This window comes from Loxodonta africana, chromosome 5 (genome assembly GCF_030014295.1).
Source record: "Loxodonta africana isolate mLoxAfr1 chromosome 5, mLoxAfr1.hap2, whole genome shotgun sequence".
Classification (NCBI taxonomy): Eukaryota; Metazoa; Chordata; class Mammalia; order Proboscidea; family Elephantidae; genus Loxodonta; species Loxodonta africana.
Window position 1 is genome coordinate 160,079,108 of NC_087346.1, and position 26,386 is coordinate 160,105,493.

Here is a 26,386-nt window from a genome sequence, read left to right on the forward strand (position 1 = left end):
TTAATCTCTTTTATGTCAAAAAAGACGCCCTGGTGGCACAGTGGTTAAGTGTTTAAAAAAAAAGGTCAGCAGTTCGAATCTACCAGCTGCTGCTTGGAAACCCTATGGTGCAGCTCTACTCTGTCCCATAGGGTTGCTATGAGTAGGAATGGACTAGAAGGCAATGGGGTTTTTATATCACAAAAGAGATTGATTCAAGATACACCCTACCCTAATCCTCTTTAACATATCAAAGACAAATAGGACTATACCCACAGGCATAGAGGTTAGGATTTACAACACATATTTTGGGAGGGGTACAATTCAATCAATATCACCTCCCAAACTCTGAGTGTGTAAGGGGGAGGGGTTTCGCTTGCATTTTCTCAAGCATCCATGCACCCTCTCTGAGCCTGGGGACATGGAAGGGGAGGGTGGACAATGAGGCTTGGTGTCCAGCGGCTTGTCTGTCGTCCACCAGTCGGGAGTGAGTCCCAGCTCTGTGCACCCCTGCATTGGCACTGGGGGTGCAGCCCCCGTAAATCCGGGAAGCTGAGACAAACAGAAGCAGATTGCCCCAAAGCAGTGTTAGAAAACAGGCCATGACCACCCTGCCAGGGAGGTGATGGTGGAAGGGCTGGCAGGATGGGTAGGAGAACTCTCCAGAAAGTAGGGGGCACACTTAAGCAGAGGTGGGGTGCAGGTCGGGGGGTCCAGGATGCTGGTTGGACTGGAGGAAAGTGAAAGGAGCTGGCTGGAGCAGTGGTGTCCCTAGGGGGCTCAGGGGGTGCAGATCACACTGGGTGACGCTATCAGAGATGGGTGACACCAAACTGTCTATAAAATTTTTGTGCAGTGTTTCAGCAGAAACTTATTATTTTTTAAAATAAAAAGAGCCCTGCAGTTAGTTATAACAAGAGAAACATTTTTCGTAAGCCCAGCTGACACATATCAATATACCTACAAGGCTAAAACTCTGCCGATTTACTTTTTGCACTTCCTAATGGGCTCCCGCAAGAGCTACCATTGTTACCAGGTACAGCGACGCTTCGAATCACATGGTTTTGTGTGCATGCATGCAATCGCCTCCCATTGTTTCCGTTGCTGCCCATGTTTTTAGTCGGTGATTTTGTCAAATTTTCTGGTCTCTTAGGTACAATATATTGTGGTGATTAGTATTCATAAACTTGTATCAATAACTTTTTTGAGAAGGAAGTCGTAATTAAAGGAAAAGAAAGAGTGATATTAAGGAATTAAAATTTATAAGTAACAGTACAAAAATATCACTAAGGATTCTGTATGGTCTGGTACAGGAGGAGGTCCACGGGGAAGTGGGGGGAGGGTGTGACACCATGAGTTACCGCCATGGGTGACACCAACCCTAGTGACGTCACTGTGCTGGAGGGGGAGGCAGGGCCAGTTCTGGAGGGAGACGGTGGCCCCCACACAGGTGCTGGGGGGCTGGGGCTGCTGCCAAGTCTCTGTGAACAGAGGCTCGGGGTGGGCCAAGACATGGCAGGGGAGGGCTAACCCAGGCCGAGGGCACTGCCTAGCGTCCAAGCTCAGGCAGGTTTGGCTCAGCTCACAGGGGGTTTAGGAATCAAAATCGAAGTGCCAATTAAACACTTAAAGAATTTAAAACAATCATTTGTCCTTGAATCGACCCGATTCATGGTGCCCCCATGTGTGTCCGAGCAGAACTGCACTCCCTAGGGTTTTCAATGGCTGGTTTTTCAGAAACAGATCACCAGGCCTTCTGAGGTGCCTCTGGGTGGACTTGAACCTTCTTTCCTTCAGCAGTGAACGAGTTGACTGTACCACCCATAGACTCCAAAGAATTTAGAATACAGACTTAGGAAATCTGGCAGCTCTGAGTGAATGTAATGTGTTTTGCTGACTTGCTTGGTGCCTATTATCCCTTCTTTCCTTCCAATCTCTCCCGTTTGTAATGGAAATGTCTACTTTGTGCCTGTTCCGCCATTGTACTTTGGAAGGAGATAACTCGTATTCTAGATTTCACAGATGAAGAAAAATTTTTGGATTTTGGACTTGGAGTTGATTTAAGACTTTTGTTATGAAATGATGGGTAAAGTACAGCCAGAATGCTCCTTAGAAGCAAGGATGGCAAGACATTGTCTCATATACTTTGGACATGTAATTAGGAGGAACCAGTCCTTGGAGAAGGACTTCATGCTTGGTAAAGTAGAGGGTCAGCGAAAAAGAGGAAGACCCTCAAGAGATTTGATTGACACAGTGGCTGCAACAATGGGCTCAACATAACAATTGTGAGGATGAAGATGATTACATCATTACATAACTGCCAAACCACTGAGAATCATGGCCCAGTCAAGTTGACATACAGCCTTAACCATCACACTGGGCCTTCTGTAGAATCTTTGATCAAAATGTTCAGTAATGATAGCCGGGCACCATCCAGTTCTGGTCTCATGGCAAAGGAGGCAGTTGTTCACGGAGGCAATTAGCTACAGGTTCCATATCCTTGTCCTATTCCTGACTCTCCTTCTTCCTCTGTGGCTCCAGGCAAGTAGAGGCCTATTGTTGTACCTTGGATGGCTGCTGGCAAGCTCTTAAGACCCAGGCACTATGAAATGAACTTAGAGGTAGAACAGAAGGTAGGTAGAACTAGGAGGTAGACCAATTAAGTGAGATGTCCTATGAAGCCATGACCCTAAACCTCCAAACGAAGGAACCAAATCCCATGAGGTGTTTGGTTGTCCACAAGCAGCCCCAGCAGCTATTCTTTTTTGTCATTGTTGTAAATGTATCTATCACACAACTTTTGCCAATTCCACTTTTTTACAGGTGTACAACTTTTTGACATTAGTTAAATAATTGGCTGTGCAACCCTTACTCTTAATCATTTATTTGAAATCACTGTATTTGGAGGTGATTTGTTACCCAATAGAGCCCTGGTGGAGAAGTGGTGAGGAGCTCAGTTGCTAACCAAGAGATCGGCAGTTCCAATCGACAAGCGTCTCCTTGGAAAACCCTATGGAGCAGTTCTACTCTGTCCTGTAGGATCCCTACAAGTCAGAATTGACTCAACAGCAATGGGTTTTGGGGTTTGGAGCACTGGTGGCACAGTGGTTAAGTGCTCAGCTGCTAACCAAAAGGTTATCGGTTTGAACCCACCAGGTGCTCCACAGGAGAAAGATGTTGCAATCTGCTTCTGTAAGGACTTCTAGCCTTGGAAACCTTATGAGGCAGTTCTACCCTGTCCTATAGGGTCACTACGAGTCAGAATTGACTTGATGGCAATGGGTTTTGTTACCCAGCTGTAGCTAACTGATACCTCAGAAACCCTACCCCTGTCAACACTGCAGGCTCTCTCTGGTTATCCGCAGTCTCCACCACTCCCTATCGCCTTACAGGCATTTCCAGGCCCTGTGAGGCTCTGCATCGGGGCTGTGAGGGGCCTCAGCAATGTCAGTCTGGGCCCGATTACCATCCCCAGCTGGGGATCCCACAGCCCCTCTGTGCACCTGATAGCCTGGATATGTCGTTCCACACTGCAGGAGGCCCTAGGAGACAGAGGTGCGACCTGCCTCCCTTGGCTCCTCACCCACCAGATATGAGTCTAGGCCATCTGGCCTGACCCTCAAAGGGCGTCACAAGCCAGCTCAGCCAGCCTTATCATCCGTCTCCCCAACAATCTGCCCCCAGTCCTGCCCAGCTGCGCCTGTTCTCTAATTACGCCCCCTATGTCACCTCATGTCACCCTGAGACAGGGTCACTCAGTCATTACAGCCCCAGGACTGCACTGGCTGCAGGACGGCTCTGGGGCTCTCATTTTCCATCATGAAGGAACCAGGGGTCCTGCCAGGAGGGGCAGCTAATGCAGGCAGCAGATGGAGGGCTTGGCATCTGGGCACACACTGAGGTGGCAGCTGGGCCGTGTGGCCACCGGGCCTGCAGCCCTGGAATCTGGGCAGCCCAGCCCTCCGGTCCTGGCATGTGGAAGACACGGTGCCTTGGGGACGAAGGATCCAGCACTCAGGTTACAGATGGGGAAACTTAGGCCTACAGGGTGTTCCACTTCATATGCGTTTCCCATTTAATCCTCACAGCCCTCTGGGAGAAGGGTTACTGTCTAAATATGGGAAACCCTTTGCTCGGTGGAGGGCAGCGCAACCACCTCACAAGGTCGCTGGGTCACCCTTGGGTTCACTCAGCAAACAGGCATCAGGCACCTGCACAGGTGGGCCCTGCTCCAGGCACCTGCTCCAGCCACTTGCTCCGGCCACCTGCTCCATGTGGCCCTGCAGGACCCGGGGGCATAGACACGGAGGCAGCTCAGCCCCAACCCAGGGTTGCTCACAGGAGGGGGCCACCATGACTGGGAGGGCCCATGGGCTGGGGCTCCTGGACCCCCTGGAAGCTGCCCCCAGATTCTGTTCACCCCTTGGAGGTCTCTCTGCACACAGGGGTGGGGGGAGGAGGCCTCTCACCACATAATTGATACAGATTTTACCAGCCACAGATTCTGGAAGTTTCCTGGAGACTACCCTCCTGGGACAGCTGCCTACCCCTGGGATCTGCTCACACCCCTGACTGCTTGGACCCCCAGGGCCTCGCCTGGAGCTTCACTTGGGTGAGCCCTCGGTCTCCTGACTTCAGCTGAGTTGGCGGCTTGGTCCATTCCAAATGCTGGCTCCTGGCCTCCCTCCATCCTCGCTGCTCCCTGGCCTCCCTCCCTCCTTGCTGCTCCCTGGCCCCCCTCACCAAGTCACTCTAACCCCTGCAAACACTCTGGGATGTCGGTCCTTGCTTGGATACCTCCAGGAATGAGGAGCTCACTCTAAACCTTAACCAAAAATATCCCTTAGGTCTTCTTTAAACCAAACAATAAAAAACCCAGTGCCATCGAGTCAATTCCAAGTCACAGTGACCCTGTAGGACAGAGTAGAACTGCCCCATAGAGTTTCCAAGGAGTGCCTGGTGGATTCAAACTGCCGACCCTTTGATTAGCAGCTGTAGCACTTAACCACTATGCCACCAGGGTTTCCAAACAATAAAAAAAAAATAGTTAAGCTTAATTAGGAAAGAATGCCTGCCTTGAGCATTGTGCTGTTTTAAAGATCTATCTATACGGGACCAAACTGACAAAAGCAACTCCAAAGTTAGATAGGAAGCTTAAGGGGACAGTGAGTTTATGTTGATGGGGGAGGAATAATTCTATAAAGGAGGGTGAGAATGGTTGCGCAACTTGAAGAATGTGATCGATGTCCCTGAATTTTACGTGAAGAAATTGTTGAATTGGTATACATTCTGCTGTGTATATTTTCAACAACAAAAAGTAAAATAAATCATTTTTAAAAATTCTTCCTCTTAACCTTAGGCCTTTGCCTGTGCTGTTCCATCCGGCTGGAGTATTTTCCCCGCCTCACCCCATCCTTCAATGTGGATTACACCTCAACATAAGGGAAACAATATCCTCACAACTGGACCAATAAGTAATGTCATTATAAACAGACAAAATATTGAACTTGTCAAGCTGGACAATAAATAAGGAAGACCAAAGAAAATCTGATGTATTTGACTTACGGTGTTGGCAACGACTATAGGATATACCACGGACTGCCAGGAGAATGAATAAATCTGTCTTGGAAGAAGTACAACCAGAATGCTCCTTGGGAGCAAGGACAGTAAGACTTGGTCTCATGTATTTTGGACATGTTATCAGGAGCAACCAGTCCCTGGAGAAGGACATCGTGCTTGGTAAAGTAGAGGGTCAGCGAAAAAGAGGAAGACCCTCAACGAGATGGACTGACACAGTGGCTGCCACGATGGGCTCAAACATAACGACGGTTGTGAGGATGGCGCAGGGCCGGGCCGTTTCATTCTGTTGTACACAAGGTTGCTGTGAGTTAGAAATAACTCGACGGCACCTAACAAAAACGACCACCAGCTTAGGTCTTTGCCTGTGCTATTCCCTCTGGCTGGAGTATTGTCCCCACCCCAGTTCCCTCTCCTCAACTCAGCAGGCTGGTTCCAACCCTCCTTCAGGTCCCCCCATCTAGTAAACCTCTGCAGACCCCTCCTCTATCTGGGTCATATGCCCTCCATGGGCCCTGGCAGCCCCATGTCCCTCACTGTCACAGCTCTGCCACTGTGCCACCAAACTCTGAGGGGCGGGGACTGTGTCTCACACCACCATGTCCCACTACTGAGCCCAGAGCTGCCTCTTGCAACCCCATTCATAATTCACATTCTTCATCCCCAGTGAGGGGCAGCGGCTTCCCTGGCTGAGCACGCCTACCTCCTTCCCAGGTGCTACACCATGATGGCCATGAGCAACACAGTCCCCAAGCAAACGGACTCAGCAGACATTCATTCCCATTTTACAGGTGGGACACTTGCATCTCACTTTTCAAGTTGATAACAAAAATTACTACATCAACCAGGATTTGGCTCAGCTGCATATGACAGAAAACTCAGAGTAGCTAAAAGATGGAGGTTTTGTGTCTCCCATATGAAGTCTTTAGGGAAGCAATCCGGGGCAGTTCCATGGCCATCAGGGACCCAGGCGCCATCCTCCTGTTCCGCTATCCTTAGAGAGTGGCTCACATTGACAAGGCCACCTCCTGGTCTAAGATAGCTGCTGGAGCTCCAGCCATCACATCCAAGTTCCAGCAGAAAGCAGAGGGAAAGAGTTTTCCCAGGAGACACATTCAGTGACTTGTAGCTCCCATTACATCTCTTTGGTCGACATCACTCTGAAAAAAAGATGCAGGTCCTCCAGAGTCATGCTCTGATTTATAATCTGTGCACTACAAGAAAGAGCTACCTCCCCAGAAGACCACCAAAGGCGTTTACATCCTCAGAAGTTGTGCCGCCCCAGGTGACAGGAAGATGCATTTTCTCACTGGATGCCCAGTCCTTCCCCCATCTGCTCAGCCAGACCCACAAGAGTCGTGGCGACCTCAGGGAGGTGCTCGGCTTGGTCGACATTGCTGGTGCAGAGTGGGGAGGCCTGTCCACCCTCCCCTGACTTCCCAGAGATCCGGATTCTTGAGGACGTGCCCGTGAGGCCTGGAGGCCCGGGAGACAAATTCACACCTTCTGAGTGGTAGTGCTCCACGTGGCTGGAGAGCGTTCCTGGCGTGTGAAAATGGCATTGGTGTCCCACGGCATGGGGCTGGTGGTCAGCGCACTGTAGCCAGAGGGCCTGGGGACATCGAGGTGGGGCTGCTGGGAGGGGCTACCCCACCGTGGACACCGCTCTGGACCTCAGACCTGTACAGGAGGGGCCAGCTAACATGGCCCCTGTCCTTCCGGCCTCCCACAGTGCTGTGAAGGTGTCTCTGGGGTTAGAAAACAGGCCACTCCACCACCACATGCGCAGTGAATTAGGGCCGATCCACGCAGGCCCCACGCTACAGAAGGACTTACCTCCCACTGAGAGGCTGACACAGAGCAGAAGCGACGGTGCATCTAGGTAAGTGCCGGACAGCTAACCAGCCCAACCCAGGTGGGCATAGTGTGGGGATGGTGCTGGGCAGTGCGGCCTGCTGGGGCAGGCCACCAGACACGCCTACAGCTCATGGGGCCTGGAACCGCACTCCGCCTCACTGAGCTGAAGCCTCATCTCAGACAGCTGTGATCCACAGAGCTTTCAATGGCTGGTTTTTGGAAGTGGATTGATTGCCAGGCCTTTCTTCCTAGTCTGTCTTAGTCTGGAAGCTCCACGGAAACCTGCTCAGCATCGAAGCGACACACAAGCCTCCCCTGACAGATGGGTGGTGACTGCAGTGAGGTGCATTGGACAGAACTGAACCCAGATCTCCTGCACGGGAGGTGAGAGTTCTACCACAGAACCACCTCTGCCTCCTAAAGCAACTCCGGACGGGCCTTCTCTTCCTGCATCTCCCATCCTCTCTCCTCCATCTTCACCATCTCCAGGCTCTTATCCAGAAGATCTCTTCTGTCTCTCTCCGTCCCCAGGTCTCTCAGTGTCCACGTGGCCTTATCATAAGAAAAGAAAACATCTCCAGCCACATGGCCTAACTGAAATCACTTACCCACCCCAGTGATGAAAAGAAACCAAACCAAACCTGTGGTCATTGAGTCTATTCCAACTCACGATGGCCCCGGTGATCACTGCACCCCCCACCCCATGTCTCTGTCTAGCACAGGGGAGCTGGTCCTGCCCCCCAGCACAGGAATGCCACTCCTGTTTCACATTCTCCCCGCCCTTCCTTTAGGCCTTCTGGCCCTCAGGATAATCCTTTTGGGTAAAGGAAAGCCTGGTGACATCGTGGTTAAGAGCTTGGCCTCTAACCAAAAGGGTGGCAGTTTGAATCCACCAGGCACCCCTTGGAAACCCTATGGGGCAATTCTACTCTGTTCTATAGGCTCGATATGAGTTGGAATTGGCTCGGCAGCTACGGGTTTGGTTCTGGGTACACCCTCTGCTCTGTGAGTGGCATGCCAATCGTGACACATCTTAGGTCGTCGGCGTCCGAGTCCCTGGAATGTGGAGTTTGTTTGTTCCACAAAAAACAGGCAGGGCGCCTGTGATGCTTTACTGTGTGTGCCAGAGAATCGCCCAGTCCCCCCCCCCCCCCAGGAGACTACAGCCAAGCAAGGGTGTGGGTGAGTTGTGCAGGCGAATGGTTTCCTCTCTGGGCCTCACTTCAGCCTCCCACCTCCAGGGGCCTGCCTCTTCGCAGCCCCCTGACATGCACTCAGGCCCTGGCAGGGCCCACACCCACGCCCACGTCCACGTCCCTCTCCCAGTCCCAGCTCCCTCCAAAGCACATTCGCACATTCTCTCCTCTGGGGCCAATGGCTTCTCTGTGAAATAGGAGCTGGACACGCTGTCTCCCCAGAGGCCAGCGCCTGGCCTGTTAAGTCTCCATTTCTTTTGAACTTGGAATATTTGAGATTCCACAGGCCACCCCACTGAACTTTCCAGAAATATTTCCTGAGCAGCAGATTCTTGAGCGTATTTTGAGATGCATCTCCCTTATGCCCAGTTTCCTCCCCTACAGCCCGGAAATGTCTCTGGCACCCGCCCAAGGCAGCTTCGGCCTTTTGAGCTGGGCTCCCTGCCTCAGCCTCTGTAAGGGGTGCTGAGTTTTCAACCTCCACCCCAGAGAGATGGGGCAGGGGTCTCCATGGAGATGGGTCACATGTCACCTGGGGAAACTCCTCCTTTAGGAGGCCCCTGACCACCACTCCCGCATACGACCATGTAGTGAGCAGCAGACAAGTGCCAGCCACCCCCAGCCCTCAGGGTCCTAGCTGTTATCAGGCACATCACTGGGTCCTCTCCTTCCCTCCTCACACATCTGCTCAGCCCTGGCACAGTCCAGAAGCCACACGGATGTGGGGTGTTTGTCTTCCTAGAACAGGACTTCAGTACCTGGAGATACCCTCACCTTGACCCACCTCCCAGAGGGAGGGGTCTCACACACATACACACACAGACATATACATACGTGCACACGTATGAACATGTGCACATACACACCCAGACACACCCCACACAACAGGTACACATGCACACACATACACCCACACAGATGCTCACACATACATGTATACATACATATACACATATGAACACATATGAACATGTGCACATACACACCCCACACACGCATGTACACGCATGCACACGCATACACCCACACAGATGCTCACACATGCATGTGTACACACATGTATACATACAAACCTGTGCACATACACACCCACACACTGTACACACATGCACACATACACACAGATGCTCACACACACACACGTACACAGATTCACAGAAACACACACTACATAGACACACATACACTTACTTGTGCATACATACACACATGTACACACACACCACACTCACAGAGACACACTCACAGACTCACACACACTTGTACATACATGCACACTATATATGTACACACACACCACACTCTCAAGAAAAGCATTAAATGGGGTTTTTCGTGGAGTTATGCAGTTGGGAAAGGAGTTGCCACGCTCCACCAGTGCCCGCCGAGCCCCCCACGGGCCCCGGGACCGGCTGAGCCCTGTGGAGGGAGAGTCAGGGGCAGGCTGCCCCCCAGGGAGGGTATTGCTGACCAGGTGGGAGACAGCCCGAGACACAGCTGGGTCCCCACTGCTCGCTGGGCTGACACCAGGACAGAAAGCAGGGTTTCAGGACACAAGCCACCACGGCAGGGTCTGCGCCAGCCCACACGCAGGCTGCCAGAGTGGAGGGGGGGACACTGGATGATGCAACGGCCTCGTCCCCTGCCTCCTTCCTCACCCTGCCCCGCCTGAGGTGCCCCAGAAACACCTTGTCCAGGACTGCGCCATGGGGAGAGCCACACTGGCCATGAGGGGCTCTCCTGAGGTCCTCTGGGCCACTTCCGACTTGGCAGCCGGCATCCAGGGAGCCTTGGTTCCTCAGCGGGTTAACCAGCCAGTGGTCACTGGGTGAAGGGCTCACGTGCTTCGCTGGTCCCCTCTGCCCCGCCGGTCCCCTCCATTCCGCTGTTCCGCCCTCACACCCAGCCCCAGCCAGGCTACAGGCTCAGCGCCAGAGAAACATCAGTGCAACAGAGGGCGCTCCAAGTCAAAGGTTCCTGGAGTCAGTTCCTGGAAGTCGACTTTCCTTCTCCGTGGAGCAGAAGACATAGGCCCCCGCCCCACCCTCCTGGCAGCTCTGGCCAGAAATCTGGGCCTCGTGGAAACCCAGGGAACCAGGCCACCTCCAACTGGCCTGCTGCTGACGTGGCCTCTCCCTGGGCCACCTCGGGGGTGCTAGAGGACCCAGCCACAAAGAGCCCAGGCAGGAGGAAGCTGTGTGTGCCCAGCTGTCAGCCCTCCTCAGCCACAGGTGCCAGTAGGGGGTGCTGCCAGGATTCCTGGGAACAGGGGCTGGAGAGGGGGCAGACAGGACCCCGGACAGGGCGGTGGGCCTTAGACCTGCCCTCTTCCCCCTGCTGGGCTGAGGATACACAGACTGCACAGGGCTTCCACCCCAAAGCCCCTGAGCAGTGGCAGCTACAGCCCAACCTCCTTGTTGCAATGCTGGAGGGGGAGGGGTGCTGCTGCACTGAACCCCACTCAGAGCAAGCGAGCGCAGGGCAGGTCCAGCCCAGGCTGCTCAGTGGGTGGGTGGGCCACTCAGGGCAAGCGAGCGCAGGGCAGGTCCAGCCCAGGCTGCTCAGTGGGTGGGTGGGCCACTCAGAGCAAGGGCAGGGCAGGTCCAGCCCAGGCTGCTCAGTGTGGGGGTGGGCCACTCAGAGCAAGTGAGGGCAGGGCAGGTCCAGCCCAGGCTGCTCAGTGTGGGGGTGGGCCACTCAGGGCAAGGGCAGGGCAGGTCCAGCCCAGGCTGCTCAGTGTGGGGGTGGGCCACTCAGGGCAAGGGCAGGGCAGTTCTAGCCCAGGCTGCTCAGTGTGGGGGTGGGCCACTCAGGGCAAGTGAGGGCAGGGCAGGTCTAGCCCAGGCTGCTCAGTGGGTGGGTGGGCCACTCAGGGCAAGTGAGGGCAGGGCAGGTCCAGCCCAGGCTGCTTGGTGGGTGGGTTGGCCACTCAGGGCAAGTGAGGGCAGGGCAGGTCCAGCCCAGGCTGCTTGGTGGGTGGGTGGGCCACTCAGGGCAAGTGAGGGCAGGGCAGGTCCAGCCCAGGCTGCTTGGTTGGTGGGTGGGCCACTCAGGGCAAGTGAGGGCAGGGCAGGTCCAGCCCAGGCTGCTTGGTGGGTGGGTGGGCCACTCAGGGCAAGTGAGGGCAGGGCAGGTCCAGCCCAGGCTGCTTGGTGGGTGGGTGGGCCACTCAGGGCAAGTGAGGGCAGGGCAGGTCCAGCCCAGGCTGCTTGGTGGGTGGGTGGGCCACTCAGGGCAAGTGAGGGCAGGGCAGGTCCAGCCCAGGCTGCTCAGTGTGGGGGGTGGGCCACTCAGGGCAAGTGAGGGCAGGGCAGGTCCAGCCCAGGCTGCTCAGTGTGGGGGGTGGGCCACTCAGGGCAAGGGCAGGGCAGGTCCAGCCCAGGCTGCTTGGTGGGTGGGTGGGCCACTCAGAGCAAGTGAGGGCAGGGCAGGTCCAGCCCAGGCTGCTTGGTGGGTGGGTGGGCCACTCAGAGCAAGTGAGGGCAGGGCAGGTCCAACCTAGGCTACTCAGTTGGGGGGGGGGGCACTCAGGGCAAGGGCAGGGCAGGTCCAGCCCAGGCTACTCAGTGGAGGGGTGGGCCACTCAGGGCAAGTGAGGGCAGGCAGGTCCAGCCCAGGCTACTCAGTGCGGGGGTGGGCCACTCAGGGCAAGTGAGGGCAGGGCAGGTCCAGCCCAGGCTGCTTGGTGGGTGGGTGGGCCACTCAGGGCAAGTGAGGGCAGGGCAGGTCCAGCCCAGGCTGCTCAGTGTGGGGGGTGGGCCACTCAGGGCAAGGGCAGGGCAGGTCCAGCCCAGGCTGCTCAGTGTGGGGGGTGGGCCACTCAGGGCAAGTGAGGGCAGGGCAGGTCCAGCCCAGGCTACTCAGTGGGGGGGTGGGCCACTCAGGGCAAGTGAGGGCAGGGCAGGTCCAGCCCAGGCTGCTCAGTGGGTGGGTGGGCCACTCAGAGCAAGTGAGGGCAGGGCAGGTCCAGCCCAGGCTGCTTGGTGGGTGGGTGGGCCACTCAGAGCAAGTGAGGGCAGGGCAGGTCCAGCCCAGGCTACTCAGTGGGGGGGGTGGGCCACTCAGGGCAAGGGCAGGGCAGGTCCAGCCCAGGCTACTCAGTGCGGGGGTGGGCCACTCAGGGCAAGTGAGGGCAGGCAGGTCCAGCCCAGGCTACTCAGTGGGTGGGTGGGCCACTCAGAGCAAGTGAGGGCAGGGCAGGTCCAGCCCAGGCTACTCAGTGGGGGGGGTGGGCCACTCAGGGCAAGGGCAGGGCAGGGCAGGTCCAGCCCAGGCTACTCAGTGCGGGGGTGGGCCACTCAGGGCAAGTGAGGGCAGGCAGGTCCAGCCCAGGCTACTCAGTGGGGGGGTGGGCCAGTCAGGGCAAGTGAGGGCAGGGCAGGTCCAGCCCAGGCTGCTCAGTGGGTGGGTGGGCCACTCAGAGCAATGGAGGGCAGGGCAGGTCCAGCCCAGGCTGCTCAGCAGGTGGGTGGGCAAGGCCAGGTGTGAAGCCAGGTGTGTCTGACCCAGAGCCAGTCCCCTTTACCCTGCACACCCTTCCCTGCCCCAGCCACAGCCTCCTGGGGCTGAAGATGGATGGATGGGTCCTTAAAGGGGGCCCCCCTCCCCACAGTGTGAGGGGACATGGAGCTAGGCTCTCCTGGCCTGTGATGGTTCTCAAATGAGGACTCACGTGTAGTGGGCAGTCTCACACCAAAGTCCAGCATCAGAGCTGCTGGCAGCAGGGAACAGTGTCAGAGGCATGCCTCCCACCACTGTCTTTACCATACTTCCCTTCCAAATGGTCTGCCCTTCACTCCAGTTCCCTCTCTGTGTCCCCACCCAGATGCTGGAAGAGGCAGAGGCCTCACAAGGTTCTGGCCTTGACCAACATGGTCATCACCAGACAGAAATGCATTTCAAATAAATTTTCAGATGAACCACTGAACCAAGAGACATTGGAAATTGTGTCCTGGAGGCACCTGTCCTCTGGGTGAATAGGTGAATGGATAGGTAGATGGATGGATGGATGAACAAAAGATGAGTAGATTCATGGATGGATGGGTGGGTGGATGAATGGGTGGGTGGGTGGATGGATGGACGGATGGATGGATGAACAAAAGATGAGTAGATTCGTGGATGGATGGATGGGTGAACCTATGAATGGGTACATGGGTGGGTGTGTGGACAAGTGGGTGGGTGGTGGACAGGTGAGTGGATAAATGGGAGGAGAGACACTATCTCCTCACAAATGCATTCATTCATTCATCCTACAAACATTGATCACCTACTACGGGCAAGACCCACTAGAGACACCAGGGATTCAGTGGTGAGCAAGAAAGACAATCCCTATGTTCATGGAGCTCGGCCTGGAGCTGGAAAGGGAGAAAAGCATAAGCAGACACAGCTCAGTCTCAGCTGTACATGCCAGGATTTGTGCCTTGTACTTAGCTGCTATGAAAGACAGTGCATTGGGAAGAGCCTGACAAGCCCAGGTTAAACCAGCATTTGATGCTTACCTGCTGTGTAGCATTAGTCAAGTCAGCTCACTTCTCAGCCTCAGTTTCTGGACGTAATTGTCTCTCTTTGCAGTATTTTCATGAGCATTGAATGAGACAATACAAGAAATTGTAGCTGCTATTAATGTGCCTCAAGTGTCAGCTTTATCCTCCTTCTTGAGTATTTGCAAACATGGGCAAGTTCACTGATCCATCCATGCCCTTGAACCACTGCTTCTCTTCCTGAGATGGGTCTCTCGCCTGTGTTCCCCATGCCCCTGTCAGTTTTGCCAGGCTGCTCAATGGCTTTCTGCTCATGGCCTGGGACTCACAGGCAGCCGTCCAGCCCTCTTCTGGATATGCTGTTGCTGCTGGTATGATGCTCAAGGGGTATCCGAGGGAAAGAGGAGCAAACTCCACTTCTCTTTACTCCCCACTCCTTTCTTTCTGTGACCCTCCTGCCAAAGTCATAGAGAAGCATGAAACTTTCTCAGAAGGTTAAGGATACTAAAGACATGACAACGTATGAGGGTAAGAATTTCAAACTGCCTTCTCTGTCTGACTCTGCACACAAGCCAAGTGAGACCACCTCCCCAAAGTTAAGCATTCCTTCCCAGGAAGCCCTAGTGTGGAAGCTGCCCACTCCCAACCATTTTCCTTGTCCTCAGCGACAGCCTCCCTGCTCTGCCTGTGACCTCCACCCATCTCTCAGGGCTCACTCTGGCCTGGACAGCAGTTACGGATTGAATTGTGTTCCCCAAAACATGTGTTGTAAATCCTTAACCCCTACACCTGTGGATGTAATCCCATTTGTGAATAGGGTTTTCTTTGTTGTGTTAATGAGGCCGTATCAGTGTAGGGTGTGTTTTAAACCAATCACTTTTGAGTATAGAATGAGCTGATTAGCTACAGAAGCAAGCAAGCACACATGGGGGAAGACAAAGAACACGAAGGAACGGAGGAACAGAAGCTGAAAATAGACAAGGACCTTTCTCCAGAACTGACAGAGAGAAAGCCTTCCCCTAGAGCCGGCACCTGAGTAGCTTGAGCTGGCCCTGTGCCTGTGCTCCAGCAGGACCACCAGGCTTCGCCCTCTCAGCCCCAGGATACCCCCTCCGGCACCGAGGGTCAAAAGGCCATCCTGAGGTTGCATCAGCTGTCCAGGAGAGTCCAAGTGAGGTCCTGGCGACCAGGCCATCTGCAAACCACTGTGCAGAAAGCAGAAGTAAGCACTAGACGCTGTAACGGCAATTTGACAGAGTCACTTTATGTCTATTGTTAAATCTTATGGTAATAATAAAAATGTGCTTGTCCTTTTTTTATTTGTGGTAAAATACACACAAGTAAAATTTGCTATCTTAATCATTTTCAAGTGTGCAATGTTGTGCAACTATCACCGCTGTTTCCGGAAATGTACCACCCCCTCCCTCCCCCACCCCCAGACAGACACTCAGCGCGTCTTAAGCAATAGCTCCCCACTCCCTCCCCCCAGGCCCTGGCAACCACGAAGGTCTCCTATCCTGGATATAAGTGGGATCATTTGATATTTGTCTTCTTGTGTCTAATTTCACTCAGCATCGTGTCTTCCAGGCTCCTCGACATTGCAGCATGTACCACGGCTCCAATCGTTTTCGTGGCTGAGCAATATTCCATCGCATGGATGGGTGACATTTTATTTGCCCATTGATTTGTTGGTGGGCCCTTGGGTTGTTTCTGCGCTTGTCTTTTGAATGCCTACCTTTTACTCACATTTTTTAAGCGGTTTATCTTCACTGTATTTTACAAAATGTTGGTCTGTGACAGGCTGGAAATTCTTAAACAACATTCCTTCCCACCGATAACCTGAAAAGCACGGATCTAAACACGCAGGAAGTGACACACGGTTTCCCCAAGGGTCCTGGGACTCACAGGCCTCCTCAAGCCAGGACTCAGAGCTCACCCGCAACAGAACCGTCTGAATCACCCACAGCCACCCTGCCCCAGGCTTCCAGCTCAGGGACCCATCCTGCTCCGGTATGGCCTCATTAACGTACAAAAACCCCTGTTTCCAAAGGGCCAGACCACAGGTACAGGGGTCTGGACTTCCACTTTTCTCTTTGGGGGACACAACTCTATCCACAACAGAGTTCAAAAGGGGCCCAGAGACGGCCTGGTGCTGCCAGCAGACACAGACCACCCAAGTAAGTGCCTGAGGTCATTCCAAGGGGAAGATGGTAACATATGTTCCATTTCACAGCCCCATGGGGTGGGTGTCATCATTGTCACCCCTTTCTACTGATGAGAACTCAGACGCAGAGGGTAAGGCACTGGCCCAGGGTCACACAAATTGCAGTGCCAGCTCGAACCAGGCATGTCCAACTCCTGAAGACACAGGAAGGTGCGGTGAAGGGCTCCCCTGCACCTCCACTTTTACGGGGACCCCCAGTGCTCCTGACGACACAGGGAGGTGGGGTAATGGGCCTCCTGCACCCCCACTTTTACAGGGACCATGGGTGCTCCTGACAACAGTGAGGCTGAGGTGACAGGCTCTTCACATAACCTCACTTTTATAGGGACCCCTGGTGCTGGCCGAGACCTGCTTTCCAGGGGGACATCACCAAGCTCCAGGTGGCCAGGGGCAGTTTCGACAGCAGTGGTTAAAGGAGAAGGTATTCCTCCCAGGAGTGGCCTGGACTAGGGCGTCCTGTCCCTTGTCAGGCCTCGATTCCCCTAGAAACGAAGTGGAAGCCCCCGCTGAGCCACCCACGCCTGAGGGAGGCATGGACCACTGGGGCCAACTGCAGGCTCCCAGCAGGTCTGCTCTGCACTCAGATGGGAGGTAACCTGACTTAACCTTGAGCTCAGCTCCATGCTTGGGTCCCTGCCAGCCCAGGACGTTCCTGCTCAGCCTCAGCCCCCCAGGAGGCAGTGGCACGGTCCTAGCGTGGGGTCCTGCCTCCAAGGCCGGCTGGGGCAGGATGCAGCTGCCTGGGGCCTTCCCGGCTGGAGGCCCTGCTCAGGGTTCCTGGAGCCAAGCCGCCTGGCTCCAGAGAACTGCGCTTGCTCTGTCCAGCCTCGCCCAGCCCGTCAGCAGAGCCGTCCTGGCTGGAGTTCTCGCAGCAGAGCTTTCCAACCAGGCCCACCTCCACCCCCATCTGGCCTGAGTCTAGATTCTCGGGCCTGGAAGGTGGCAGCCACACCAGCTTCCATGGCCCGTCCTGGACCTGTGGGACCCCAAACCCCTCACAACGCCCCCCAGCACTTACCCTCCAGAGCTGTGTTCCCAGGAGCAGCCAGGGTGGGCTCCCTCCCCCACTCATCTTCACCGGAGAGAACCCAAGGAGCCTGGACTAGGAAGGAGGAGTCTGTCAGGGGCTGAATGGTCATCTAGAACCCCGGGGTCACTGGCAGTGACTGACCCCGCCATGTCACCCCCTAGGCCCAAGAGAACGAGGCAGAATCCGGGAGGAGCACAGGCAAGCAGCTGTGCCCAAGGGCTGCCAGATGCCTGCTTCTAGAAGGCTCTGAGTTGTGGCCACAGCCCTGACTATGGGCTTGGTGACAGCCCTGTTAATGACTTTCCTTTTTTTTCTTGGCTGAAGGTGGAATTGGTTTCTGTGACTTACATCCATAGAACTGCAAATGAGCACACTTGCTGGGTGAGCAGGGTCCCTGCCCTGGGATCTGGGTCCTACCCAGGATCGAAGCGGGACCAGCATCCCCTTTAGAGGCGGCCAGGGGCCAGGCTGAGTGTCCACAGTGTGAAAGGGTACCGGCCCCCCAGTTATAGCTCCACGAGTGGTGGGGCCTGGCCTCACGCCCCGAGAAGCTGGGTGTGCACCCCCACCTCTCCCTCATAGAGTCCCTGCAGCCTAGGTATCTGCTGTGCCCTGTGTGGGGCCCCAGGGAAGCCACTGGGCAAGTGTTCGGGGTGGTGGTGGGGGTTGTGGGAGCCAGGAGGTGACCCTGACAGTCCTGTCATTACAGGCCAGAGCTGGGGCAGGATCTTGCAGTTCGCAGTGGCTGGGGGCACGGTCCCAGGACACTGCGAGCTATCGGCTTTGGGTTACTGCTTGGGGGACCCTGAGCCCCTTCTAAATGGCTCCCACCCGGCTAGGCCATGAGGCAAGGTCTCTAACAACACTGGGGCAGGGAGGTGTGTGTGGGGGGCGGCGGAGGCGGGCCCAGAAGGTTTCACTGGTGGGGCCTGGGTGACACCTGGAGGCCAGAGACGACATCACAGCCTCACCTGGGGCTGTCTGCCACCTGCCGAGGATGTGGGTCACAGTTGCCTGTCCTGAGCCTCACTCACCCTCTGTCCACTCCATGGAGCTGCCCCACCTAAGGCTTTCACTGTCTGCTGACGACCTGGGACCTGGTTCCCTCCTCAGGCCGTCCTGAGCCTCACCAGCCCATGGCCCACTCCACGGAGCTGCCCGACCTGGGGCTTTTACTGCCATCTGCCGAGGACGTGGGATACAGTTCCCTCCTCAGGCTGTCCTGAGCCTCACCAGCCCACGGCCCACCGCACGGAGCTGCCCGACCGGGGGCTTTTACTGCCATCTGCCGAGGACGTGGGATACAGTTCCCTCCTCAGGCTGTCCTGAGCCTCACCTGCCCTTGGCACACTCTATGGAGCTGCCTGCCCCCAAGGCCTTAATTCCCACGGACAGCTCAGATGACCCCGACCCAGCTGACAGCCACCTTCTGGTGCCCATGGGCACTGAGCTCTCCCCTCCCCTTGGGTTTCTGTCTCCTCCCTCTGTTCTCTGCTCCAGGACCCCTCTCAAATGGTCTCCAGCTCGCCCTGCCTGTCTGGGGGTCTCTGCTTACCCATCGCCTCCTCGCGGCTCCCAGCCCCTTCTGCTCCCTGCCCAGGCAGTGAGGTGGGGCAGCTCTTCTAACACAAAGGAGCCCAGTGGCCTCCAACGCCCCCAGACCCACAGGATCGACCCCAGGCCCTTCCTCCATTCCCCGTCCCGTCTCCTCCTGCTTAGCCCACTGCAGCGTGTACCCAGCCAGTCTGCCCCATAGAGAAGAGGCCAGTTTCTGCTGTTTTAAGCCACTAAGTTTGTGGTGGAGACCTGGTGGCACTGTGGTTAGGAGCTTAGGCTGCTAACAAAAGGTCAGCAGTTGGAATCCACCAGGGGCTTCTTGGAGACCCTACGGGGCAGATCTACTCTGTCCTGTGGGGCTGCTGTGAGTCATAATCAACTCCATTGCAGCGGGTTTGGTTTTGGTTAAGTCTGTGGTACGTGGTTACATCAGCACTTGGGGTCACCATCTTTCTTCTCCTCCCTCCGTTTGGGGCCCCTCTCCCTTCTTGGCCTGCCCAGCCTCAGGCCCCACCCAGGATGCTGCCTCCGAAGGCGGTGGCTGGCAGAGCAGAAGGCCTGGCCCTTCACCCCCAGATCCTTCTCCTCTGGAGCAGATGACGGACAGCATGTGGGTCACTGTGCAAACAGGAGCACCACAGACAGACGTGAAGCTTTATTCCGTGAGAAATGAAATGAAAGTGCCGACCCTGTTCTGAGCCATTCCAAGTTCAGTCTTCCCCACTGTCCCAAGGCCAGGCCATCCAGGGAAAGGAAGATGAGGAAGGGCAGGAGTGTGGGCCACCTTGGACAAGTGACAGTGATCGCGGTGCCTCAGTGTCATCATCTGTAAAGTGGAGACACCTCACATGTCAGTGACATGAAATGCTTAGAATGGGTCCTAGCACACAGGGAAAACAACTGGGGACTGTGGCCACTGGAAGGCTGCTCAGTCTCTTCTCTTGGCCACAGTCAGGCCTCGACAGGCGTGGTGGCCACAGGCTGCAGCAGCTGCTGGGCCCTCCTTGTGCTCTGGGCGGGTTGCAGCTCCCCAGGCCCGTGCGCGAATGGGCAGCTAGCAGCAGGCAGGGCGCAGCCGTCGGGGTGGTGCATGAAGAACCAGCAGGGTCGGGTCTTGAAGGCCTCAGTACCAGGCCCCCGCCTGAGCTCTGGCCGTGTCTTCCTCTGCAGCTGCTCCTCTCTCCAGTCGCGGAGGCAGACGCGCCCGTTCAAAACTGCGGGTGACACAGGAGACAGCCAGCAAGTCAGCCGGTGTGCCAAGTCAACAACCTGGGAAGTGCCGGTAGTGTGGAAGGCTCTGGGCTGGGGACAGACCACATGCCGGCTTCTAGCAGGAGGGAATGCCAAGTACTGTGACAAGATTCCAGGCCAGACGGAAACAGGGAGGCCCTGGGGGTCAGCTGAGGCTCCAGAGGTGAGGAGCAGCTTGTGGAGCCTGGGCAGAAGCAACAGCAAATGCCAACCCCGGTGCCCTTAGTGATCCTGTGTTGCCTCCCAGGATCCCCAAGGCTCATCCACGAGCTCCCCTGTTCTCATCAGATGCACCTCACTCACCTGGCCGGCCCCCTACCAGCCAGCCAGCTACACCCTGTCCTCGACCTGATGAGCTTCAGTCCCTGCGGCTGCTCGGCTGTCCAAACAATCCCATTACCGCCTCCCACAGGAACTAGGCCACCCCACCTACTTGTTACTACAAACCTGCCTCCCACAGCCCCTGCTGTTCTCTGTGCTCTGAGTGCACCCCTACATGGCCCTGCGTGGTGTGCGAGGAGCTGGGCGGTGAGTAGACGTGCGGAGCAGGGACGTGTGACTGTGACCAGGGCGGGGCTGGCCAGGGAGGACGGGGAAGGATTGGGGCACACGCGACATGGGCCTAAGCCAGCACAGAGAGAAGACGGAGTGGGGGTGAGGTCCGAGGAAGGGTGGGCTCAGGGGCCTCAAGGCCCCGGGGTTGGGGAGCTTTTGGGAGGAGTGCGCCCACACTGGAGGAGGTGGTGGGGAGCTCCGTGCCTGAGAGCAAGGCTACAACAATGACAAGATGCAGGACATGAGCCAGGACAGAGGCTGAGGTGGCACAGGGAGGAGAGAGAGATGGCAAGGAGCTGGGAGCAGGGCGTGGGAACCATCGCGGTGGGCCCTGATCTGGGCAGACTGCTGGGAAACGTTTGGGCTGCTGTACGAGTCTTTCAGGGCCATGTCCTCAGGCTCACACACAGAAAACAAGGAGCCCCGAGTACGGCTGCCCCGATTTGGCCAAGCAGCTGGGGCAGGCACCCGGGGCCTCTCCCTGGCATGTTCACTCTGAGGAGCCAACGGCTCTGTGAGCAAAGAAGCCAAAGCAACCACATCCTCCTGGTTTCCACTGGCAACGCGGAGCTGCCAGCCCAGAGACGGGAGGTCCAGGGGAACAAAGGGCCCCTGTTAAACAGACCAGTCCCCGAAGGCACATGAGAACACGACGCTGCAGGGACCAAAGCTGGACTTCCCTTTGAAGTCAGCCCTGTGTGCAGTGTGACCAGCCTGTCCGTCGTTGGCCAGTGTTTGTCCTGGACCAGAGGACAGTCGCAGAGGCACCCTTGCCCAAAACATGACAGGGACTTCTGTGTGCCCTCCGGGAGCCTGCCCAGGAATGCCAGGCTTATTTCCTTCACCTGAAACACCAGGTTAAGGGCCTTCCTCTCCCCTAGACATCTCCACAGCAGCACCTACTGGTACAGCGTGAAGACAACAGGTTGGGGAGGACCCAACCGGCCACCTGGGAAACCCTCCATGGGAGAGCAGCCAGACCTCAGTGCTGCTGTCCCCACCCGACAAACCGACAAACCGTGCAAGGAGCCAGCGCCTGTGTCCAAGAACTCCATTTGGTCTTTTGTCTCTGGTTCCTGAAAACAACCCTTGGAATTTGCCAGGAATCAAGGTGCCTTTGTTTTCCAAAACAGCCAGGAGGCCCAGGGACCACACCTGGCAGACAGGAAGGGAGGGAGGGGCACCTGTGCTGAGGCCCCACAGCTGATAAGAGGCCCTGACAGGGAAGGGGCTGGACCTCCTGAAGGCTGGTAGCTGTGGCATGTCCCTGGGGACAATATTAGACTCAGGCCTGCAATTCTCCCAGAGCAAGACCTGTGTGTATCCTTTGGTGATTACACTGTGACCCCAGTACCCCCCAGGATGTTTTCTCCTTTTCAAAACGGACGACTGGGAGCTTGACATAACTAACGCCACGATGAACCTACTTGTTTTCTCTCTCCTCTGCCTGCCTCCTCCTGGGCGTACCTGTGAATGACTTGGTTTTGCTCTAACACTAATACCTTTGTTCTTTGTTTGATCTGACACAGTAGCTTTGTTTTGTTCTGTGACTCACACCCGCCCCCCCAAACACAGGAAAATCAGAGCCTAGGTGTCTGATCTGTATGTCTTTGCCTGATAAAGAGCAGTCTCGTAGGCTTCTGTCACTACCTATGATTAACAACTCCTCCGGCCAGGCCATCTGCAGACGACAAAGATATTTCTAACCCTTGTAAATATTAATTGTTCTATAATTTCCATATTCAGTTGGATCACCTTTCCTGGGAACAGGCATAAATATGGATCTCCTCCAGTCGGTTGGCCAGGAAGCTGTCTTCCATATTTCTTGGCATAGACGAGTGACCACCTCCAGCGCTGCATCTGTTTGTTGAAACATCTCAACTGATATTCCATCAATTCCTGGAGCCTTGTTTTTCACCAATCCCTTCAGAGCACCTTGGACTTCTTCTTTCTGTACCATCAGTTCCTGATCATATGCTACCTCTTGAAATGGTTGAACACTGACTAATTCTTTTTGGTATAATGACTCTGTGTATTCCTTTTGATGTTTCCTGCGTCGTTTAATATTTTCCCCATAGAATCCTTCAGTATTGCAACTCAAGGCTTGAATTTTTTCTTCAGTTCTCTCAGCTTGAGAAACGCCGAGCATGTTCTTCCCTTTTGGTTTTCTACCTGCAGCCCTTTGCACATGTCATATAATACTTTGTCTTCTAGAGCTGCCCTTTGAAATCTTCTGTTCAGTTCTTTTACTTCATCAATTCTTCCTTTTGCTTTAGCTGTTTGACGTTTGAGGGCAAGTTTTAGAGTCTCCTCTGACATCCACCTTGGTCTTTTCTTTCTTTCCTGTCTTTTCAGTGACCTCTTTCTTTCTTCATATATGATGTCCTTGATGTCATTCCACAACTCATCTGGTCTTCGGTCACCAGTGTTCAATGCATTAAATCTATTCTTCAGATGGTCTCTAAATTCAGGTGGGATGTACTCAAGGTCATATTTTGGCTCTCATGGACTTGCTCTGATTTTCTTCAGTTTCAGCTTGAACTTGCTTATGAGCAATTGATGGTCTGTTCCACAGTCGGCCCCTGGCCTTGCTCTGACTGATGATATTGAGATTTTCCATCGTCTCTTTCCACAGATGCAGTCAATTTGATTTCTGTGTATTCCATCTGGTGAGGTCCATGTGTATAGTCGCCATTTATGGGAAATTATCAAACAATATCATTAATATCGCACACAAGCAAAATTTTGCTGAAGATCATTCAAACGTGGCTGCAGCAGTATATCGACAGGGAAGTGCCAGAAATTCAGGCTGGTTTCAGAAGAGGACACGGAACCAGGGATATCACTGCTGAGGTCAGATGGATCCTGGCTGAAAGCAGAGAATACCAGAAAGATGTTTACCTGTGTTTTATTGAGTATGCAAAGGCATTCGACTGTGTGGATCATAACAAATTATGGATAACATGGCGAAGAATTCCAGTGTTCTGGAATTCCAGAACACTTAATCATGCTGATGACGAACCTTTACGTAGATCAACAGGCAGTTGTTCAGACTGAATAAGGCGATGCTGATTGGTTTAAAGTCAGGAAAGGTGTGCGCCAGGGTTGTATCCTTTCACCATACCTGTCCAATCTGTATGCCAAGCAAATAATATGAGAAACTGGACTATATGAAGAACAAGGCATCAGGATTGGAGAAAGACTCATTAACAACCCGCGTTATGCAGATGACACAACCTTGCTTGCTGAAAGTGAAGAGGACCTGAAGCACTTACTGATGAAGATCAAAGACCACAGCCTTCACTATGCATTACACCTCAACATAAAGAAAACAAAAATCCTCACAACTGGACCAATGAGCAACATCGTGATAAACGGAGAAATGATTGAAGTTGTCAAGGATTTCATTTTACTTGGATCCACAATCAACAGCCATGGAAGCAGCAGTCAAGAAATCAAAAGACGCATTGCATTGGGCAAATCTGGTGCAAAGGACCTCTTTAAAGTGTTGAAGAGCAAAGATGCCACCTTGAAGACTAAGGTGCGCCTGACCCAAGCCATGGTGTTTTCAATCGCGTCATATGCATGTGAAAGCTGGACAATAAATAAGGAAGACGGAAGAAGAGTTGACGCCTGTGAATTGTGGTGTTGGCGAAGAATACTGAATATACCACGGACTGCCAAAAGAACAAACAACTCTGTCTTGGAAGAAGTGCAGCCAGAATGCTCCTTAGAGGGAAGGATGGCGAGACTGCATCTTACATACTTTGGACATGTTGTCAGGAGGGACCAGTCCCTGGAGAAGGACATCATGCTTGGCAGAGTACAGGGTCAGTGGAAAAGAGGAAGACCCTCAATGAGGTGGACTGACACAGGGGGTGCAACAATGAGCTCAAGCACAGCAACAACTGTAAGGACGGCACAGGGCCGGGCAGCGTTTCGTTCTGTGGTAGACAGGGTCGCTGTGAGTTGGGACTGACTCGATGGCACCTAACAACGACAACCTTGTAAGATTCTATATAAGCCCTGATGTAAAACCGCACTTCGGGACTCCATAAAGACAGACAGTGTTGCTGCCGGGTCCCCCGTGATGCACACATCTCCTGAATAAGCTTTCTCACTCTTTCTGACTTGGGGTGTGTTTCATTGGCTCGACCGCTCCAGGGCACAGACCCTAATTGGGTAACAAAGTGGTTATTGTAAGTACAAGGAACCATGGTGGTGCAGTGGTTAAGCACTCAGCTGCTAACCGAAAGGTCAGTGGCTGGAACCCACCAGCTGCTCCGCAGGAGAACGAAGCGGCAGTCTGCTCCTGTAAAGATTACAGTCTAGAAAACCTAGGAAGCAGTTCTTCTCTGTCACACGGGGTTGCTGAGTCAGAATTGACTCCAGGGCACCCAACAATAACGTGGTAAGCACAGCCCTTTCTGTGAGTTCTGGAGCCAATCTCGCAGATTACAAAACCCACTGGGGGCACAGAGAACCAGCACAGGCTGGCGTCTGCCTACTGGACAGTCGATCTGAAGGGCTGCGTCCTCTAACATTTAACTGAGGTGTGGCCTAGCCCGGGCGGTCAGCCTCAGGGAGAGAAAGTGCCACGTGACGGCTGTTGTCAGAGATGGAGACATGGGACAGCAGGAAATGAGCCTTGTGTCGCTTTTTATCAACATGAGATAGTTAACAAGATTCACTTTTCATCCAAGGTGTCTGAAGATCTCTCCTCCCTAATAGGGGCATTCCTCAGGCCTGCTTGACACAGAATGAGAAACTGGCCAGCCCCTGCCTCCCCACCACTCATGAAGGCTTCACAAAAGTATCTTGATGGACTGGCTAAAGATGCTTCCAGAAAATCACTATGAAAATCTCCAGGGAGAGGGGGACCCAGGCAGCGTAGGGCACTCGGGAGCAGCCAGCTCCCTCGCCGTGAGAGGGGTCAGCACCCCAGCCTCTGAAAGCTGCACCTCAGGGTGGGACCAGCACGCCAGTCTCACACAGCTCGCGTTCTACAAGGCTCTTAAGAGGGACCCGGGGAGATGGATCGGGCCTGGGGAAGCTACAGGCAGGAGGCCAGTACGGCACCTGCACAGAGGTGCCCCCTGTGAGCTGAACCATGCCACCTGAGACCGTTCTTACTGCCTCCTCACTCTTTTAGAAGGAGCCCTGGTGGTGCAGTGGTTAGCACTCGGCTACTAAATGAAAGGTCAGTGGCTCTGACCCACCAGCCACTCCACAGGAGAAAGACGCGGCAGTTTGCTTTCTGAAGGTTACACCCTTGGAAGCCTTATGGGGCACTTCTACTGTCCTATAGGATCGCTGTGAGTCCAAGTCCACTCAACTGCAACGGGCTTGGTGTTTTTATCTTTAATTCTTTTCGAGACCAGACATTATTACTGAAAAAACAAAAAACTCCCAGCTCAGTGCTTCAGGGTGTGTTTCTGCAGGACTGGGAAAAATGTTTCTCTGGAGCTCGGCCCCTGGTCTCCTCAGAAGAGCTTCCAGGAATAAACATGCCCCCCACGAGAACTGCACAGAGAAGCAAACGCTACCTGCCTATCTACGGTGGAAAACAGAGACTAAGCCGTAAAACCACACAAAACTGTGCTGAGCAACAGAAAAAAGGGGCCTTCTGCTCAGGAAGACGGCTAGTCTACTCATGCTGAGAAACAGGAAGCGGGCTCCAGGC

The 26,386-nt window shown here is 54.5% G+C and overlaps 1 protein-coding gene across 2 annotated transcripts in view; it reads right to left on the bottom strand.

The window, feature by feature from the left end:
* Nucleotides 1-19,538: 19,538 nt before the first annotated feature.
* Nucleotides 19,539-26,386, bottom strand: part of TRMT44 (tRNA methyltransferase 44 homolog) — a 30,659-nt gene continuing 23,811 nt past the window's right edge. Inside the window, exon 11 of one of the 2 annotated variants that reach the window (XM_003411331.4) lies at nucleotides 19,539-20,111. In XM_003411331.4, the coding sequence (XP_003411379.2) occupies nucleotides 19,849-20,111 (263 nt within the window). In that variant the 3' untranslated portion in view covers nucleotides 19,539-19,848. The remainder of the gene's footprint in view (nucleotides 20,112-26,386) is intronic. The other variant, XR_010322175.1, reaches the window with a different exon arrangement.